The sequence below is a fragment of the Mus pahari genome, chromosome 16, assembly GCF_900095145.1.
Source record: "Mus pahari chromosome 16, PAHARI_EIJ_v1.1, whole genome shotgun sequence".
Lineage (NCBI taxonomy): Eukaryota > Metazoa > Chordata > Mammalia > Rodentia > Muridae > Mus > Mus pahari.
The window spans coordinates 24,217,914-24,238,306 of NC_034605.1; the positions used below are offsets into that span (position 1 = coordinate 24,217,914).

Genomic DNA, 20,393 nt, shown 5'->3' on the forward strand with positions numbered 1-20,393 from the left:
AGACAGACAGAGAGAGAGAGAAAGAGAGAAAGAGAGAAAGAGAGAAAGAGAGAAAGAGAGAGAGAAACTGAATCTTCAACATGAGGCAGGCTTTCTCCCCTCTCCTATTGCCCAGTACTATCTCAATTAAAAGGCTCTTTTCAGCAGTTCCTGCTCCCAGACATCATCCTTCACCTCTGCTCCTTACATTCCTTCTGCCTTCTCTCCTGCATAGCTCCCTGAGCCCTGAAGAGAGGGGTTTGAATCAGATATTCCATTTAGAATTGAGTGCTCCGAGGTCTTTCACTGTCTTCACATTGCCTGGTTATGGGTCTCTGTGTTAATTTCCATCTATTGCAAGAAGCTTCTCTTATTAGGATTGAGTGATGCATTGAACCAGTAATAGCAAATGTTTAATAACCTTTAACATAAATGGCCATAACATGAATGAAACATGTAGACTGACTGGATACAATTAATGTTTTCAACCATGAAACTCACAACATGAAATAGAACATCCAAAAATTTGAGAGTTAAATGTTGGAAAACTACCTACCGAGCAAATAGAAGTGGAATCTAAGCTGGTCTGATTCTCAAGTCTGATAAACTGGCTGCAAACTAAAAATAATCAAGAGAGATGAAAGTGGCCAGTGCACATTAGTAAAAGGCACAATTCATCAAGATGATATAATTATTATAAATATGTATGTACCAACTCATGGGTTTCCATTTTTTAAAAAATTGAACACTAAAAGACAAAAACTGCCATGTGTCCTAATACAAATGTAACTTAAGACTTCAAAAAACTCACTCTCACATTTAGACATGTCTTCAAAAAATTGTGAATGAAACTTTATAAGTAAAGCATACCACATATGTATGGAGAATGTAAGAATGTAAGGAGCAGAGGTGAAGTATATATACATAACATTCCATGCCACAAGTAGGAAATAAACACTCTTCTCAGGGACATATAGAAGATGCTCCAAAATTGCTCACAATAGAATCCACAAAGCAAGCCTTATGCTACCCATAATAATTAAAATACTTCCCTGGATCTTACAAAACTACAGTGGAATAAAACTAGAACCACTAGCAGTGCCAATATCAGACAATACATAAATACCTGCAGACTGAACAATATAGTTTTAAATAACCAGTATGCCACAGAGGAAAGTAAAAGACAAATGTGTTTTAATTCCTAAATTAAATGGAAATGAGAGTATAGTCTACCAGAACCTCTAGGATATAGACACGGTAGTTTAAAAAGAAAGTTTGTGCCTTTAAATGTTTATATTTCTTAAATCTCAGAGAGCTCTAAAAAATAATCTAATGTTATACATCAAGGGTCTAGAAAACTTAGAAACCAAGTCCAAATGCAGCATACAGAAAAACTAAACATCATCACAGGAGAAAATAGTGAAAGAGAGACTGAAATAACAAATAGCATTATGCAGAGTTGCTTCTTGGAAAATATTAACAAGGTTGACCAATCTGTAGACAAACCAAAGGTAAAAGAAGGAATGGCCAAATTAACACAACAAAAGACAAACAGGGAACTGTTACAACAGATCCCAAAGGAGTCTAGAAGATCATTGGAGAATACTTTGAAATCTTACATTCTAAGACAATGGAAAATCTACAAGCAATGGTTAAATTTCGAAATGCATATTACCTACCAACATTTAATGCCTGTAAACACAGTTTACTAGATCTATAACAAGAATGAGGCTATTAAAATTCTCCCCCAAAAGAAAATCCCAGAACTAGACAGATTCATGTTGAATTCTACCAAACGTTTAAGGAAGATCTGAAGAAAACACTTTCTTAAATATTATCTGTTCCCCCAACAGAGTTGACTAGAGTTAGCCTTCAAGTCCCGTTACCTGTGGCAATTGTGACCTCCTACTTAGATCAGTCTCTATGCAATGCTTGCTGATTTCCTCAACAAATGCCACACCTACCATATTGGTCTCTCCCAAGTCCTGGAGACTCCATTGCGAGTTAGACTTCACCTCCACTACTACTTCATAAACAGCCTATTCATGAGTCTACACTCATAATCGGACTCTGCTATTCATTGTCAGACCTTGGTGTCCTTCTAAGGTATTGGTATAAGCTTTTATGACTCATTAGCTCTTATGTTGTTCTTGTGAACAATGCCAAGTTCTGTTGCCGGTTTAAAATTTATTCTTGGCTCCTTGTACCACAAATATAGCAGCATCTAAGTAGACGGCTGAACCTAGAAAAAGTATTTCCCTACTCTTCCCTTGTTTTCAAGATACTAACCTGAAGTCTCTAAGTTTCAGATGTCTTCTTTTAAAATGAATTTGCATTGTTACACCATGGAGCTTTTAAGAGGTGGGATACTCCTGCCTTTCCTGATGTCACTATGAAACTCATAGTGTATTTTCAATAGTGTTATTCTAACAATTAAAGATGCTTTGTCCACAACCACCTGTCTCCAGCCATAAACTTTCTCATATTCCTTTATTCACCACCAGAATATGTTCCATAGCATTCTGCTTTGAACTCTAAACCCCTCTAAGTAAAGAAAGTAATGATCATGCCACAGCCAGAAAGAAATAATGAAATTTCTTCCACAAACCAAATGTATTTCATTACTTTTGAATTCAACCTTATTCAGATTTTTTAAGGGATATACAAAACCCAGCCAGATTATTTGCTAGAATATATTATAAATTACATTTAATCTAATTTCAGGTAGTACTTTTTCCTCTTTGGAACCTTATAAATAGAGTCTTTTCTGACTTAAGCATTCTTGTCATTTGAACTCTCATAAGAATTACCCAGTAGGCTCGTTTACTCTAGCCTACAGCTCTAGCCTCTTCTAAATTTCTACTATAAACAAGTTCAGAAGGCTTATGAGCAACATGGTCAGGAAGTCAGAGTAATAAACTCACTTCTCCATAACAATTTTCTGTGTTAGTTACTTTTCTAGTTGCTCTGACCAAATACCTGGCAAGAAGCAACTTATGGGAGAAGAAATTATTTTGGCTCAGGATTTGAGGGGATACAGTTAATAACTGCAGTGGAAGCATAAGTCAAGGTCATGCTACATCTTTAGTTAATAAGCAGAGGGAGAAACATTAAGGATCATCAAGCTTTCTCCCTTACCCTCTCTCATTAAGTCTGGACCACTAGATAACCCCATTCTGTGACCTCTCTGTGGATGTCCTCATGGAGGATGTTTCTCCTGGATAGTTTTAAGTATACTAAACTTGATGATGAAGATGAACCATTACATTTTATTGTAGCTCCTTTGAATCCAGACACAACCATAGTATTGGAAGATGACTATGATAAGGCATCAGCTAGAAAAAAAAACAATCAGCAATAATGTTTTTCATTTACAAGACTAAGAGATATGTTTAACTTAAAGGAAGAGGTGGCCAGGCAGTGGTGATGCATACCTTTAATCCCAGAATTTGGGAGGCAGAGACAGGCAGATTTCTGAGTTTGGGGCCAGCCTGGACTACGAAGTGACAGCCTGGGCTACACAGAGAAATCCTGCCTTGGGAGGAAAAAAGGAAGAGGTGATTTAAATCATATCTAAGTGGAACTATACTTTTGGGCTACTTCGTTGAGTTCTAATATCTACCATCTTCATCCTAATCTCTTGCAACCTCCTAACACTAGGTAGGTGAGAGAGAAGATTAGAGGAGAATGGGGGTTGTAGATCTCTTAGACTACTTCCTGCTGAATAACAGTGTTGAATTCCTTCGTGGAAGTCCAGTCTTTGTCATCAGGATATCTCCAACAAGCACCGAGCAATCTAGAAAACATCAGATGCAGCAGCAGAAACCAGCAGCAGCAGCAGGGGAGCAGCAGCCACCGCAGCCCCTCAGAGCTCTGGCATTTTTATACCCTCTCAATGGTCCCCAGAATTCAAAATGTAAGCTGTCTTCAGCTCGCAGATTCATACCTCTGCCAGAACACAAGACAAATCAATAGTTAGCTGTTGTGGACAATCTGAAGCAGTCTTATATCCCGTACCTGGGTTAAAACAAAAACATATTCATATAACATAACAGTTTTTAGAGAAACCAAAATTGTTACTAACTCTTAAGAAAATAATTTGAAGTGTATAGCAAAGTAGTTTTTCCTATTGGGTCCAGTAGACTCTAAATGTTCCTCCCATCTAAATCATATTCTTTCTGTTTTTTTCCTTTCCCAGTTATTTTTGTGGCTTCTCCTGAAAATACTAGCATGTTTTCTGAGAGGCTAACTCACAGCATGTGGATTGTGTGTACTGTCTTGTTTTCAGGACCTTATATAAGAGGCAGGAGAGGGGAGTGTTGTGGGAAATCACAGTCTAGTAGATGTAGCAGGTGAAATTCTAAGGCCAAGCTGTGAGAGCATCAGAATCCATCCTGGCAATTTAACTTTCTCTGAGAAAGCTTCTGCTTCCTAATGCCTGAGAGATCTTAATAGCTTCTGCTTTGCTCCATTTCCTGTCAGACTCGGTGAAGCTATGAAGGCTGATGTGGTGTGCTATGCTCTGGAATTTTGCAAGCAGGATGCTGTCCAATCACAGTGTCATCTCTACCCACATCCCCAGGTGAGTGGGCTCTGCTCTGAATGTCCGTTTCCAGGAGCCTGTAGGCACATTGGAAATGTTATAAAGGGAGACTGGGCTTCATTTGCACAGTGGTCTGTGGACTGGAAACTTATGTATACACTACCCTCAGTGTCTGAGGGTTCCCTTCTTTTCACATCCATGTATTTGGTGCCATTTTTATCATGATGATAGCCTTCCCTTCTGCTATGCATGAGGGCTACTGATATTTATATAACAACTGTGTATCCTACCTCCTTACTGACAATGTTTATCAGATGATATCTTCAATTAAGCCATCTTACTCCATCCTTGATCTCTCTTCCCATTAGAAAAAGTCTAGGATATCCTATTAGCAATAATCCTGAGCTGTGTTGGTGATAGATGGAAGAACCAAATAAATAAATTGAAGATTTAAAAATATCTTTACCCCTCAAAAATCAAATGAATTACTCTTACAGGACAACCAATTCATCTCAAGATGCCTAGAATGCTTCAGGGATCAGTACTAAAAATTCCACATCCTAAGAAAATCCGATCAGCTGGTTGCTCTCATCCAAGCTTATCCATCCTTACTCAAAAGATGACAATAATAAAATATTACCCTCACAAGTTTCTTAAGTAAAGCAAGTATGTATATATATATATATATATATATATATATATATATTCCTATATATATATATATATATGTGTGTGTATGTATGTATGTTAATATTTAATACATATATACATACATTAAAATATTACTAAAATGAAATCTAATAAGATTATTGTCACTGTCATGATTATTTGAGATGGTTCTTAAGAATCTCCTGTGTCATATCATTTTGGACAACTTTTAGTTCTATTGTGGTTAGCAAAACCTAGGGTTGACCACTGCTCACCTCACCTCCAAAAAGAGGGAGGAAAGGGGAAGGGAGAAAGAGAGAGAAAGAGGGACATGCCGCAGAACTGTTTTCTTGATCAAGAAAAATTGAAACAAATGCCCAGGATACGTGTTTCATGCTTCTTCTGTGATTGACTGTCAATGAAACTTTCCTAATTCCTCCAAAGAAGTTGTAGATGCCACTGGTTTCTAGAAAAGTAAATTTTAAGTGGAAAAAATTCTGGTGGTCAAACATCATGTAAATATTGTCTTATCATAACCAAGATTTGACATTGGAATAAAGCAATGTATCTCTGTGTAGGAAGGCAAACGTATTAGTCAACTTGTCAGTATCGTGACAAAAATGCCTAAGAGAAGCAATTTTAAAATGACAAAAGGCCTGCTTGGGCTTATAGTTCAAAGGTTTTGATTTATGATCACTTGACTCTGTTCATGGGCTTGCGGAGGGAGAAGACATCAGGATGCAAAGTTGGGAGGGGCAGGAAAAAGCAACTCACTATGGTGACACATAAGCAGAGAGGGAGGGGGTCAGAAGGAAGGTTTCTTCTCTCAAAGACCCTCTTCCTTCAACTAGATTCTACCTCGTGGGTTTTCTTCACTTTATAGTAGCCCGTCAAGTTATGAGCTCATTGGTAAGTGAACTCATTGGTGAGGTCACAGACCTCATGATTGCGTCATGTCTTTGATGTTCCAACTCTGAGCATTACCGTGGGGGACAAAGGTATCAACTGACAAGTCTCTCTGATTTCAATCCTAGCAGCAAGTGATTTGGGGTTTAGTGACAACCACAGTCACCATGATATACATGAATCTTATCCACAGCAATTCACACAACTTGATCTGATCGTACAAAGCATTCCTGATTTAAACAAACTGTCTACAGTTATTTTATACAGTTGATCTCACTTCTTTGTCTCCCCCAGTTTAACTTCCTGCTTTTGCTTGTGGTGCTGGGATTTGAACCTTGCACCTTTCACATGCCAGCCCTCATTCACCTTTTAAGCTGCTGTCTGAGGAAAATTTCAGCAACCCTTGTTGGCTGGGACCAAACAGGAAAGATTTCATCTAGAAGTGCTCAGCTTCCACTCAGGGGAATTCTGGGGTGCTGGTCAGCCTGAGCCTCCCCGCCACCCCTGCAGCTTTCTTCACCCCAGGGACTGCTCCAGGACCTCTCCCTCCACCATAAATGCCTATCACCAGTCTCTATTTCTGCAGATCTGATCCAGAAATACAGGCTATTCCCTGCAGATTCACAGTTTTCTGCATTGAACTTTTCTTTAACATCAGTAACTGCCATGCACTAGTGTTTGCCACAGACTCTGGGGGAACAGGCTACGCTTCATCTTGTCTAGTTGTCTATGCAGTCCTAAGACACAGGCTCCATTAGCATCTCTTGCTCACAGGGAGGAAGTGGGACACTGAAGGCTTTAGTAGACTGCTGCAAGTCACCACTCAAAGAATAAGCGGAAATAGGACTGTATCCTTGCCTCACCCATCAAAGATGCAGCTGGTGTCTCCACACCGCTGGCGCCCACCACGTGGGTGTCTGAAGCTGCTGTGTGTGTTTCCAAACCAACCAACTGGAACCCTATCACCAGGAAGGGAGAGCACTAAAATGTTCATTTACATTTAAAAATTAGATTACACTGCAGTTTTTATTTCCTGATGATGTTGTGTGTCAGGTTTGTTGTTGTTGCTTTGTTTTTGCTTTTTTTGAGGGACTTTTGTGGGTTTGTTTGTTTGTTTGTTTGTTTTTTGGGGGGTCTCCTCCTTAACATTACATTTTGTAAATGTAGTTTTAAACATCCATGGCTTTTTTATTTTTTTTTGTAGTTTATTCCCATTGAGTTCAAATCACTCATACAAATATGCAGCTAAAAAGAATCTTTAGCCCCCAGGCTTTCCTGTGACAATTCTGTCAGTGACCCCAAAATAGCCACTACTCTGAAATGCCACTATAAATCTGCTCTTTTATATAAAACTGTATTCTTGAATTTCATGTTGGTGGAATTATGCAGAACATATAGATGACACTCAACTTACGGTGGTTAGATCCCTAAATTTTCTACTTCATCATGGTACAAAAAAAAAAAAAATGAAGTCAGCAGAAATTGAATTCTACATCTTGGATTTTCATTTACTTCTGTGACTGTTATCTCCCAGTCAGCTATGCAATCATGAAAGGAAACAACCTATGCGTTATTGTACTTTGTTGCTTGCAGATGAGTACATGGTGTTTTCACATCTCCTTATGTCTACGAAGCACCTATCTTTATGTATACAGGGTACTCAGCCCTGAATTATAAAGCAGGCTCCGGGTTAGACATGTTCGCCCACTGTAGGCATAGAACAGTGCCTTGAGATGCTGAAAGTGATGAAACTAAGTTAGAATGCTGAGTAGGGTAGGGTATGGGATCTATACGCATTGCAAGCTCATCCCAACCAACACCTTCTCTATAAAACAATTCCTCTCTACCTTAAAATGTTGACTATCCTCTTAAGCGCCATCATAAACTAACTTCTAGTCCTTACAATGTACTAATGACTGATCCAAGGGTTTCCTATGCATTAATTCAGTTGATTATAGGAAGTAGGTATTGTTGTCTACATTTTATAGACTATGATAGTAGTTATATGGATTTCCTTACTAGGATGTAAGTGCATGGGGACCGGTTTGGGTATAAGTGATTGGTGGAGGGGGAATGAGAGAAGGGGAAAGTAAAATGTGCTGATCCACACTGCAAAGACCACAGAGATAGTCTTCAGGGGTGTATTTCATCACCCTTTCTCTTTGCACTCAAAACACATGACAATTGGCACTGGTGCATGTTTGTATGTACAAAGGCTGCCTCTCATGCCACAGCTTACAAACTAGCATTTGACGGTAGCTCTTCCTTCCCCAACTGCACCCTCTGGGATCCTCAGTCCAGAAACTCCCAGCAGACTCACTTTTAGTAGACCAGTCTCAATTATAACCACGATTAACGTGCTACAGACACCTTTTGCATTTATCAACATCCAAAAGGCACATGCAAGTTTGACCTCCCCTTGTCCCCTGACCCCAATCCACATTAAAAGAAAATTACATTTAAATAGTCCACCTCCACCACCTCTGGGGAGCTAGGCCCTTCTCATGCTCTGCTGGAGGAAGAGCACTGTCTTAGGAAGGAGGCAGACTTCGAAGAAGCTTCAAGGTGAATTCAGTTGGAGCAGGAAGCTCTCTGGCACTGAAGGGATGGATTTGGGTACACAAGGAGTTCTTCTGGGATCTGCTTCCTCAGAAGCTGACAGACATCGTTAAATTACATGAAAGTGGCATGTGACAAATTCTTGTGTGGCTGGGAAACAAGCAAGTTGCTTTAAGACTTAATTTGCCATCTTCTCTAACTCAAATTCTTGGGCAGCACAGACTTAGGGCTAAGATCTCCAGGACAAAAGTAGAATTCTTTCTGAGATTCGGTCCTCAGTCACTTCTGTCCTGTGCATGTGACAGTGCCCTTCTGCTCACAATGTTGCACTTAGCCTGTGAGCTCAGGCCACACTCTCAGATGTTGGTGTCTACGCGTCCCTAAGCTCTTCTTTTAAAAGTCAATTTTCTATTTTTTAGCAGGTTTTTTTTTTTAAGTAGCCATAATTAGATCTCTCTGGGTGCCCATTAAGGAAAAGTCATCTCTCTGGACTAGATGGTGCTTTAATAGGTCAAACTAAGCCAAACATTGCCATCAGTCCAACTGAGCTGCCCAAGCACAGGGTGAAGAGAATATTCTTCACAGCAAGTTATGCTAAGGTGAGAGGAAGGAATAATTGTCCCGATAATGAGGCAATAAACATTTCCTTCCCAGAAACCCCTGCACCTCATGCCATCACTACAGAGCTGGAACCATCCATGAGGCTGGGTTACGCCTGCCAGCTTTTCTGAATTACTCAGAAAATTTGTATTTTATTTCTTTTTCCTTCTTTTGGATTCTTGCCAAGCTTGGGCATGCTTTCCCAGACACTCTGGGCTTCCTCCCTCTGAAGCTCCCCACCCCTTTGCCACACAGCTTGCTGCTTGCTTACTGACTTCCAGGACTAACTCAAGTGCCATGGCTTTAGCTCTTCTCTTCTCCATCTCCTTCCTCCAGGCAGCTCCTGAGGTTTACAGCTTGCTTGACATAGGCTTTTGTTTTTAGTGTTAATACGATTGTCCTCAGGCTTCTTTCTAAACCAATTCTCAAATTCTTTAGTTAACAAGACTAAAAAAACCTCTTCTTTGTAATGTATGGCATGCCAGATTGGTTTCCCCAAAATTTCCAGTGTCAATATCAAATTTAGCAAAATTGCTAGAATAACACAGAGGATCCATCTCTGACCTGAATTCAACATATTATTATATCATAAGCATAGAATCATTTAGTCAAAACTAAAGAAACTACTTTATGTGCATGACTATTAGCTAACCTCCAGGCTTGACTAAAGATATCATCGGTTTTCTCACTAGCATCCTGTCCCAGGATATGATCTTGGTACACATTGCATTTAGTTCTTATGGTAGTTTGAATAAGAAAACCTACCCAATCCAATTTGTGACTCATTGGAGCATGGTCAGTCTAGTCTAGAATTCTAAACTAATAAGACATGTGGTATTCACTGAGAAATAAATGTATAAGGATCACTGCTAGGGAATGGGAGGTGATCAGTGGGAGGAAGACACAAGAGTGAAGTGGGAGAGGATGATGGTCACAGTACATTCTATGTGTATATTCAAGTCCCTTTCTCTCTGGGTCTCTCAGACACACCAGGTAGGCGTCAGCATCTTATATTTTCTTTCTACCACAACCTTAGAATTTCTTTTCTTTTTTTAATTAGATATTTTCTTCATTTACATTTCAAATGTTATCCCAAAAGTCCCCTATACTCCCCCCACCCCTCTGCCCTGCTCCCAGAATCAGCCTGTTCTATCAAGAAACTCTGGCTTCTTTGTGTTGAACAATGGTATTTAGAAGCCAAGATCTGGACACTTAAAGTGTCCTTTGCTCCTGAGATCTCATTGCTTCTAGACCTTCTCAGTGGAGTGCCAAGGAACAATGCAGAAATACACACAAAACTGCAATGGTCTGTTTCTCTCCCTCTTTCACGTGTGCATTTACTTTATACAAACCTCTCCAATTTAAATTAATTTTCGCAGGGCCAAACATAGGTATTTATTTCCGAACATATTCTACAGGTGAGACTGAAAGCCTCAACTCAAGATATGTGACTTGGGAGTGGGAAGTGGACCCAGCTTCCCTGTGTTTAGCTTAGACCGGATCATGTTCAGAATGGTGGTTGCCCAGGGCCAGAGGCAGCGTCGGCTTTATTTATAAGGAAATACATTGAAGAGCTTACTTTTCAGTAATTTTACACAAGTGTACCAATGTACCACACTAATAAGTCTACTCAGCCATTTATCCATTTAGTTATGCTTCCAGGAACATTTCTTAAGAACTTACCACATACCTGGATGTTGATCTGGGTACCATGATATCTCTTTCTACCATCATCAGTAGCCAGGACAGTTAAGATTTTTGTTTCATAAATAAAGACTTCTCTAAAGTTTCTTAGCTTCTAAAGAATACTCTTTTCCTTTAATGCAGCCAATTCTTGATGTAAAAGGAATTATGTAGAGTAGTATTCCACAGGCAAGGTGGTTGGAAGAGGTAGCTAGTAAATATTTAGAGGAGAACAGACAGTTCTTTCAAAAGAGTTCAGGAAGGAAAAGGAGCCTGAGAGGAAGGCTGAGCTCTTAGAAAGCAGGAGAGCTGCCTGCTGAGCTCTCCCACAGGAAGCCAGATATTCTAAAAGGAGAATAGGAAACGCCCTCTGTCCCCTTGCCACACCTTACCTGAGTTGAGGGGGCGGTCCTTTGTCTAAAGTCTCTTAGCTCCAGGTTTAGAGGATACTGTGTCCTGTAGCTCTGTGTTAAAGTACTCCATCTTCACCCACCACCAGCTAGACCACTCTGATTGAGAAAGATCTCCTTTCCATCTCCCTCACAGCAGCATCTTAAATCTTTCGCAGTCTGGAGGCGGGAAGGCGTCTTTCCTCCTCCCCATCTCATTTCTGGCTCTGGTGGGCTGTAAGCAGTTTGCAATGTTTGTTGATGAGCTCGATCAGCTATGAAGGGCAGTGCTAATGTAGGTTTGCTTCCCTGTAAGGATTACTCCAGTCTTGGTAGCATATCCTAGAGTTCAAAATGGTCAACTTCCATTAGAATGGGGAGCAGGTTTCAGAAGTAACTATGGGGCCACACCTCAGGGTCTACAGCCCAGTATTCCAACCCTTGAACATCACTAAGTGTCTTCCTTGGCACTGCACCTGCAGTCTACACAGCTTCTGCTGAGCACTGAAAGATGAGAGCAGTGGGTTGTGCTAGAGCCCAGGCCGTACTGTCAGCTCTTGTTGACAACCTGAAAGCATTGTCCCTTGCAATATCCCTCTTTTTGTTTGTTATCTGCTAACATTCCAGCTACCCAAAATCAAACCATCATTTACCCCATCATCCTTTCCCCCCAGCCATTCCTTGCTTTCCGCTCAACCACGAAGCATTTGTCCAACTCTTTCTAATCATTCCTAGAACAGAACCAGTGGCTTCCTAAGTTTTAAATGCTGGACTATGAGATTGTGAGGCTGGGGTTATACCTGCCTAGCACTTTGTCTCCACTGCCTGGCATGAAATGGCACAGGAAAGATACCCCTGTAGGTATATATTAAATATATGGGCTACAATTTGAACCCAGAGTTATCTGCAAGAAATGAACACTAAAGCTTTCATGTTGTTCATATCTCTCTGATTCCTGCCCAAACTTGTTGGTGTTAACATTCCCAGCACATGGCTTTCATTTTCATAGACTCAGTGTGGCCCAGGAAACGTCTCATTGCACTCTTAGATGTGTGACTTGCTGTGGCTACACTCCAGGAAAATCTATGAGCATCTATTCTTCCCTTTCTAGCGAGCCATTTTGACCCAGGCCACAGTTCCACCTTGCGCACATATGTCCTAGTTATTTCCCTTTTGTGACAGCCTGTGCACTGGGAAGCCTGAACTTGAACAAGAACTTTCTGATTGCATCTTCTCAGAGCTACAATAGCTCTTGGAATCTAGTAAGTGTTCAGTAAATGGTGACTGAAGAAATGAGTCCATGGATCAAAAATAAAATGAATTGGCAAACTGCCTATTCACAACCAAAGACTTTTCTAGTAATCAGCAATTATTCTTTGTTCTGAATCAAGAAAATGAAACTCTGATACTAATAGTTTGTGTGTGTGTGTGTGTGTGTATGTGTGTGTGCTTGCATGTTTCTGTATTTCTTTAACTCATGCCCATTTTTTTAAGACCCAGCCTCTCACGTTTGCATGTGTCCCTTCAGCACTGTAATTAGGACTTACCATCTTGTGATAGAAACTGAGAAAGAAAATGAATTAAATGTTCTCAACTTTAAAAAGTCCCAGTGTCAAGGAAACAGAATCAATTCTCTCTCAACAGCTCACTTAACACTGCATGACCCCACCCACCCACACATACACAGTCTAAAAGGTAATAGCCTTAACCCCAAACGAGGCAGAATCATTTTCTCTGTCCATTTGATATTTGATGACCCTCTATGGCTTATGTTTGTTTTGCCTTAGCTGTGCATAGTGTCTGAGCAAGATTTTCTTATGCATTGAAATGATGAAAATATACACTATTAAATATGGAAAACCTGGATATCTGACCATCAGCACTGGAGTTTCTTCATGTGTAGTAGCTGCTCACTACTGTTGACAAAATATTAGAAAATCCAGTGATCTTTCTAAAAGGTAAAGAAAGAACAGTTTATAACCCTTGTCTTCATTTGGCTCCTTAATATTCTAGAAGAGAGAAAGTGTTTCAAATTAAATTAAGCCTAATTAACTAAACCCATGGCTATGCCTGAATGCTCGCTAGACCTTTGGGTACTGAGACCAGAAATAGCACTAATCAAAAGCATATTGGAAGAAGTCAACAGGTTTCAAGACATAGAGGGTGACATCTTTTTTTTCATATAATGGACATTTCCAAAGCTGTTACTACACAATATGTACACATTAGGGGGTCAATAATAAGAGACAATCCACCTTGGTTTATCAAAATCTCCCATGTGGTTTCCAGTGCCCTAATTTGACATATGAGGAAACTATTGCGAAAGTTGTTTGCTGTGTGTTTTAATTGACAACATTAAAACTTCCCAAGGATTTTTAAATACCCACGTCTTTTAAAACAGTGTAATAGATAAAGAAATGGTATTTGGAAACAGAAGGTCAGCCTAAAATAGAACAGAATGTGGTGTCCAGAACTAAACCCAAATATGTTTTAGATATCTTTTTATTAAAACATTTGAAATCAGTGGTAAAACATGGACTCTTTACTTACATCTTAGAATTAAATAGATGTGGTTATGTGAGTGTGCGTGTGTATGTGTTGGGGGTCATTCAGCTACATGTTTACTTGTTCATGATGCCAATGCAAATTCCAGATAATCTGAAGTTTGAATAAGAAAGATCAGGGCCATACCAGAAACAAAAACAAACTAACAAAAACCCTGAGAAGTTGTACATATATTTTGTGACCAAGAAGTCTGAAAGAAAAATATTAATATATCTACCATATATACAAAGTCTAAGGACAGATGGAAAACTTGAAAGATTTTTATAATATGCCACACAAAGAAACGTTTTTCTATGATCCAAAGCACTATTAAAAATCAGTAAGAAGAAAAATGACTAAGGACCACGAACAGGTCATTCAAAGGAAGAAAAAAGTTCAAAGAGCCAAAACTTACGGGTAAAGATTCATTCACTCTTTTTCATCATTAAAATGGCAAAATTGAAAATGAGATTCCCTTTGTTCCTCGTGTATTTGCTGCCACATAAGTCTTTGATGGTCATTAAGCAATGTTACCTCAGAAATACCAAAGGCCACTAAGTGAAACTGTTCCATAAATATTTGAGGTATAAGTCTGCTTGTGACACTGAGCATATAATGCGGTTGGGACATAGCTCACTCCTCAGTCTTATCTCGGAGCATCTGAGAGACCTACGTAGAGAAGCCACGTTGTTTTGTTTTGGTTTGGTTTGTTTTGTTTTGGTTTGGTTTGGTTTGGTTTTGGTTTGGTTTGGTTTGATCCAGATTTGGAGTCTTGGAGAATTTATCCATTAAGATTTCCTTAAAGGTTTACTTGGATGCCACTAAACTCAAGGAGATGTTAACAATCTTGGAAGAAAAAACAATGATACAAATGAGTTACCCTTGACTTCATGTATGTGGAAGAAATCAGGAGAAGCCAGGGAGAAAGTTCTTACGTAATGTTCAAGATATTTTTTAACAAATGTTTCATTATTCTGACTCATGATTTTGGTGATTTCAATTCATGGCCAATCAGCCTTGTTGCTCTAGGTTTGTGGTGGAAAATCACGGCTAGAGCACACAGTAACACCATATGATGGACAGGCTGTTAGAGGGGCCTAGAGACCAGGGTCCTGCAATCATCCCTTTCAAGAATATGTCCGCCACCACCTAGAACCACTCATTATATTCCAAGTCTTTAATACAGTGCTCTTTAAGGGTATTCTATAACTAAATGTAGCAGCAGTTGATTACAATTCTGAATAAGTTACTAAGTACTGATCATGCCACAGCATAAAATAGAAAACATTCAAGAACCAGAGGACATAAGGGGAGGTCACCAAATCTATAAAAAGAAATGGTAAAAAGTAAATCCCAGGTAGTCAGCAGTGGGGCATGCCTTTAATCCCAGCACTCCAGAGGCAGAGGCATACAGATCTCTGTGAGTTCAAGGCCGGTGTGCTCTACAGAGCAAGTTCCAGGGCTGCCCAGAAAAACTGTCTCTAAAACCCAAAAAAGAAAAATTAATCCTCACCTAAATCTGAGAAGTAAAAGTATAGTTTCCATAACTGTTGTGTATACATTACTGGAAGGCGTGAGTGGTTTTACTTATAGTCATTGTGTTCACATTACTGGAGGGCGTGATTGGTTTTACTTATAGTCATTGCGTACACAATAATGGGAGGGCGTGATTATTTATAGTTATAGTCACTGTGTACATATTACTGGAGGGACTTTATGTAAATAAGGTGACAACAACTCAAGAAGGAAAAATGTTCCTCTCTTATTCTTGAGGACTTCAGGAATGAAAACTACCTCTAAGGAAATGGTTTTCCTTTTTAGCTCCCGAAAGCTCATCACCATGATAAGTTTGAGTCGGTATAAAAGATCTTTTGAGCTTTAGAATGTTAATGACTTCTCCTGACCCTTCTTTTCTCACGATGAGTCATCTACACCCGAGTTCTGATTGGACGTTATCTCCGCCGGGAAATGTATTTCTAAAGCACGGAGCAGAGCCGGGTCCTGTGTGATACCTCCCCCTTCTGTTCAGTCTACCTTTCTACCACTTACTTGGAATGTATTAAGTAATCATGTCATTATTTAACATCTGTCTCCCATTCAAATAAAAACTCCATGAGAAGAGGGAGAGTCTAGCTGTGCCATTTCCAGCAATTTCCTAACACAGTTCCTTTAAGATAATTAACCACTCAACAGCTATTTAGTGAATGCAGAGCAGAGTAGAAGGGATAATCCCCTTCTGTGCTTCCATGAAGATCCATACCTTAGTACCTTGAAGCTTAAGTATGGTGCATTTTATGGGAAAGTGAAACTTTTGGATGTGATTTCGCTAAGGATCTCTGGATAGGGGGATTATCTTGGATTATCTGTGTCAGTCCAACATAAGCACAGGATTCTTATAAGAGGCAAACATTAGGATGAGAGTGAGAAAAGCAAATGCAACTCTAGGGGTTAGGGAGATAGCACAGTTGGGAAAATGCTTATCATATAAAAATGTAAGCCCTAGAATGCATGTGAGGCCTGGCACAGTAGCATATAACTGCAATCCTGACACTGTAGAGGCAAGAACAGTAGTTCTGTGGTGTGCACTGACCAGGAAGCCCAGTCTAACCAGTGAGTACCACTGAATAAGAGGCCTTGTCTCAAAACCCAAAGTAGATAGCTTCTGAGACCAAGGTTGTCCTCCGTCTCTATATGCACAGGTACATGAACAGGTGCACACATACACATATACATTCACATAGAAGAAAAGAAAAAAAAGAAGTAGAGAATAGAAAAAAGAAGGAAAACGGGTCAATAGAGGCAGGAAATGAAGTGACAAGGCCATCAGACAATATGACAACACTGATAACCGGAAGAAGTAAGGAAAAGGTTTCCATCGGGTGCATTCAGAAGAGGCATGCCTTGCTGACACCCTAACTGAGCCTGGATTTCTGACCTCAAAAACTGCAAGAGAATAAGTTCTCATTCTGAAACCACATCGTTTAAGGTGATTTGTTACGGTACAAGAAAGAAAGAGAGAGAGAGTCAGGGAGATAGGTCAGCTGGTGAAGTGCTGGCCTCCAGCCTGATAACCCATAGGACCCACATAGTAGAAGAGCTGAACTGACTCCAGCAAGTGTTCCTCTGAACTGTATATGTGTACAATGGCAACTGCACCCATGTGTGTGTGCACGCGCGCGCGCACACACACACAGGTTAATAAGAAAATTATAAGCATACAAACTGCTTAGTTGTCTAACACTAGTCAAACTTTATTTAGCAATTTGAAGGCAAATAGAAAAATGGCATCATCATCATAATAACAATAATAACAACAACAAAAGCAACACTACTGTTATAAAGCTATAATGGAACATACAATCTGACTGACCTGTTCATTTTTATCAGAAATCATTGATTAAGGAATATGCCAGCATCCTATCAATATGGTTAGACCTTAGAGTCGCACTGGAGAGCCCTGTGAACGCCCAGACAGTACAGCAGAGGGAATCAAAGGAAACAGAGAATGCCAGTGGCAAAGCCTTTAACAACCTCTTTGGCAACACCAGGTCTTCGTGGTCTCATCTACAAAGTGGGGTTGAGAAATTGTTTTTTCCTGACTTTGTAAAGTTAATATAAAGTTTAGTGATAAAATATATGCCATCTTTTCTACAAGACAGGAAGTGGGGTCTGTAAGATGGCTCTGTGGGTAAGAATGCTTGCTGTGCAAGCTTAAAGACCCGAGACCCGTCCCTACAACGCATGGCGGAAGGAGAAAGCCAGCTTCCAAAAGTTGTCCTCTGACCACACATGAACATGGCACATACATGTCTGCGTTCATATACAAATCACACACACACACACACACACACACACACACACACACACACTGGACCCATATACATAGAATTAAACTTTTTTTTCAAGTCATGAAAGTAGGGAAGACAATCCATGACAAAGCAGGACTCAGTCGTACTGACTGTTATATTACCTATTTTCTCATTGCCTTGTTCCTCTTTGAGGAAGGAAGGGCTAATTTTGGTTTGTGGTTTGAGAGGCTATAGCCCATCCTGACAGAGAAGACATGACAATGGGAGCATGAGGTAGCTTGTCATTCTGTCATCAGTCAGGAAGCAGACAGAGAGAATTGAATGCTGTTGCTTAGTAGATTTTCCTTTTGCTTTAGTCTGGGACCCTAGCCAATAAGAGGACACACCTTCACTACTCAGTTAAACCTCTGAAGAAGGGTCCTCACAGACACGTGGAGATGTGTCTTCTGGGTGATGCTAAATATGGTCAGGTTGACAATATAGATTAACCATTAACCATTACAGTGGTGTTAGTGGTAAAGACAATGAATAGTTGAAAAGGAGAAGGGTTGATAAAGAGCTGCTAAGTACAAATAGAAGGCATTGCTTAAGAAAAGAAAGCAGTAGCCGTGGTTAAATGTGCCAGTGGTACTCATAGCTATCTATAGAGTATCATAGCAAGGGCAAGAAAGAAGCAAACATAGGTATTGATGAAATTTGTATGAAGATGAAGCATTGTGCCAGGAAAAGAGAGCACCTTAAAAGAAGTGGCCTTTTGTCTTATTTTTATATTTCTTTATCCTAGAAGCAAACAATATGAATCTTACTTTCTTTTTTCTTTTTATCTTAAAGTTATAAATGCCTATCAGAGCTGAAAAATGTCAGAACATAAAACTTGGCTTTGCTGAAGCTAAATCCTAGTTATTGGCAAATAGTCACTGTGTAATACCATGGCACACAGGTGTAAATATGCCTGCAAATTCCGCCCAAAGGCCAGGTTGCCCATATGTGGCAGAAACTCAAACTCAAAAAGTATGTGATGTCTTTCCTTCATATTTCTACTTCTGGAAATCACCCCACAGATGTTTTGTTTGTTTGTTTGTTTGTTTGTTTGTTGTTGTTTTGGATGACTGTTTCTAGTTTGTCTTGGTCATCTTGGGTTACCACTTAAGATTTTTTAAGTATGATTGTATATATGTATAAAGTTTACAAGGAATAAGTTAAAACTATCATGTAAAAGTATTACACATTATAAATAACAGAAACCTTCTCAGTTGTGGAATCCAGAAGTCATGTCTCAAGACGGCAGCTCAGAAGGGCTGGGCCTTACCATGCAGATTTCTTTGATTCATCAGGTTGGGAAGAAAGCTTGATGGAACCTTCTTCAGTACTGTTTGTTTATTGTTGTTCATTTAAGACAGGGGCTTCCTGTGTAGCCCAGGCTGGCCTCAAACTCATGAGCCTCCTTCACCTACCACCTAAGTGCTGGGATTATAGATCTGAGCCGCCAGGCATGAATGCCTTCTTCTTGGGTCACAAAGCCTTATGTCAGCTGTAACCTCATGACTTAATCACATCCACAGAGCCCCACCTCCAAATTGGAATGAAAGTTTCAACCTGTGAATCAGAGGAGAGAGCATGCAAGTATTCAGTATACTGAGGTGCCTTATGCTAGCACTATCTTTGTGCTTATCTCTCCGAGGGGACAGCAATGACCTTGAATATAGTATCTTCTGAATGTTGCACCATTTTAAACGTAAACTTGTACATTGGATTTGATGTAAGGAACTTTTAGAAAAAATTTAGAAAAAAAATTTCAGAGTAAATGAAAGATCATTCCCCACTCCCCAAACCTCTTCTTTCCAGCATACTCTTGACAAGAGTAGGCCATCTCAGTCATCACCACTTCCCGTCCCAGGAGGTTTTTCCTTTGTGGAAATCTGTCACTCACTGCTGTCAAAAACATGAATAGAACAAAAGGCATCTGGGGTACTTTTCAAATCTACTGTTGCTATGATTGATAGCACAGAACTGGAACACTGAAAATTGTCACCGTAGAAACGTGTGCCTAACAACACCATTTGTCTTTACTAACTTCACTCTCGTCCTCCAGAATCTAGGTCTGTAACATTATGGAACACAAGAAGGATGAATTAGAGACCTAATACTGTCCAATTCACCAAGGCTTTTACACTGTCAAGGAGCAGCATATAGATGCCTAAGAATGCCTGTGCACTGTCTTCTCTTCATACTTCCCCATTATAGTTGATGAGGCCAAGTGAACTTGGATGAAACCTTTCAGTTAGGGAAATACTCCATCTATATAATATCTATTCCCACAAAGCAATGCAAAACCACAAACATAACATATGTCATGACTCTCTAGGAAGAGAATATGGTTACCAGAGTGCCTAAACTTGCTTTTGTTGTTTGTTTGTTTGTCTGTTTATTTGTTTGTTTTAGCTCACCTGCTAACATCTCTCAGAGCAAAATGAAAAGCACGGGTCATGCACAAAGTAAGTCTGAATGGAATTTGGACTGTCATCCATCATTTCCGTGACTTTGGATAAAGTATTTATTCACTCTAAGTCTCAGCTCACCTCATATATAAAATAGAAATACTAACAGCACTACTTTCCACTTCCTGTAGTGTATTCTAATGGAGTTCACTGTCCACCTCCCCCCATACTACAAAATCTCAGATGTCCCATTATGGCTGTAACAAACAGTTCATGACAACGTAGCTGTGCTCCT

At 39.8% G+C, this 20,393-nt stretch overlaps 1 protein-coding gene across 2 annotated transcripts in view; it reads left to right on the top strand.

Annotated features, from left to right (window-relative positions):
• Aoah (acyloxyacyl hydrolase) overlaps nt 1-20,393 on the top strand; it is a 196,458-nt gene that overhangs the window by 53,649 nt on the left and 122,416 nt on the right. Inside the window, exons 4-5 of one of the 2 annotated variants that reach the window (XM_021215761.2) lie at nt 4,462-4,561; nt 5,020-5,070. In XM_021215761.2, coding sequence (XP_021071420.2) covers nt 4,462-4,561; nt 5,020-5,070 — 151 coding nt within the window. Of the gene's footprint in view, nt 1-4,461; nt 4,562-5,019; nt 5,071-20,393 lie in introns of those variants that run through there. The other variant, XM_021215760.2, reaches the window with a different exon arrangement.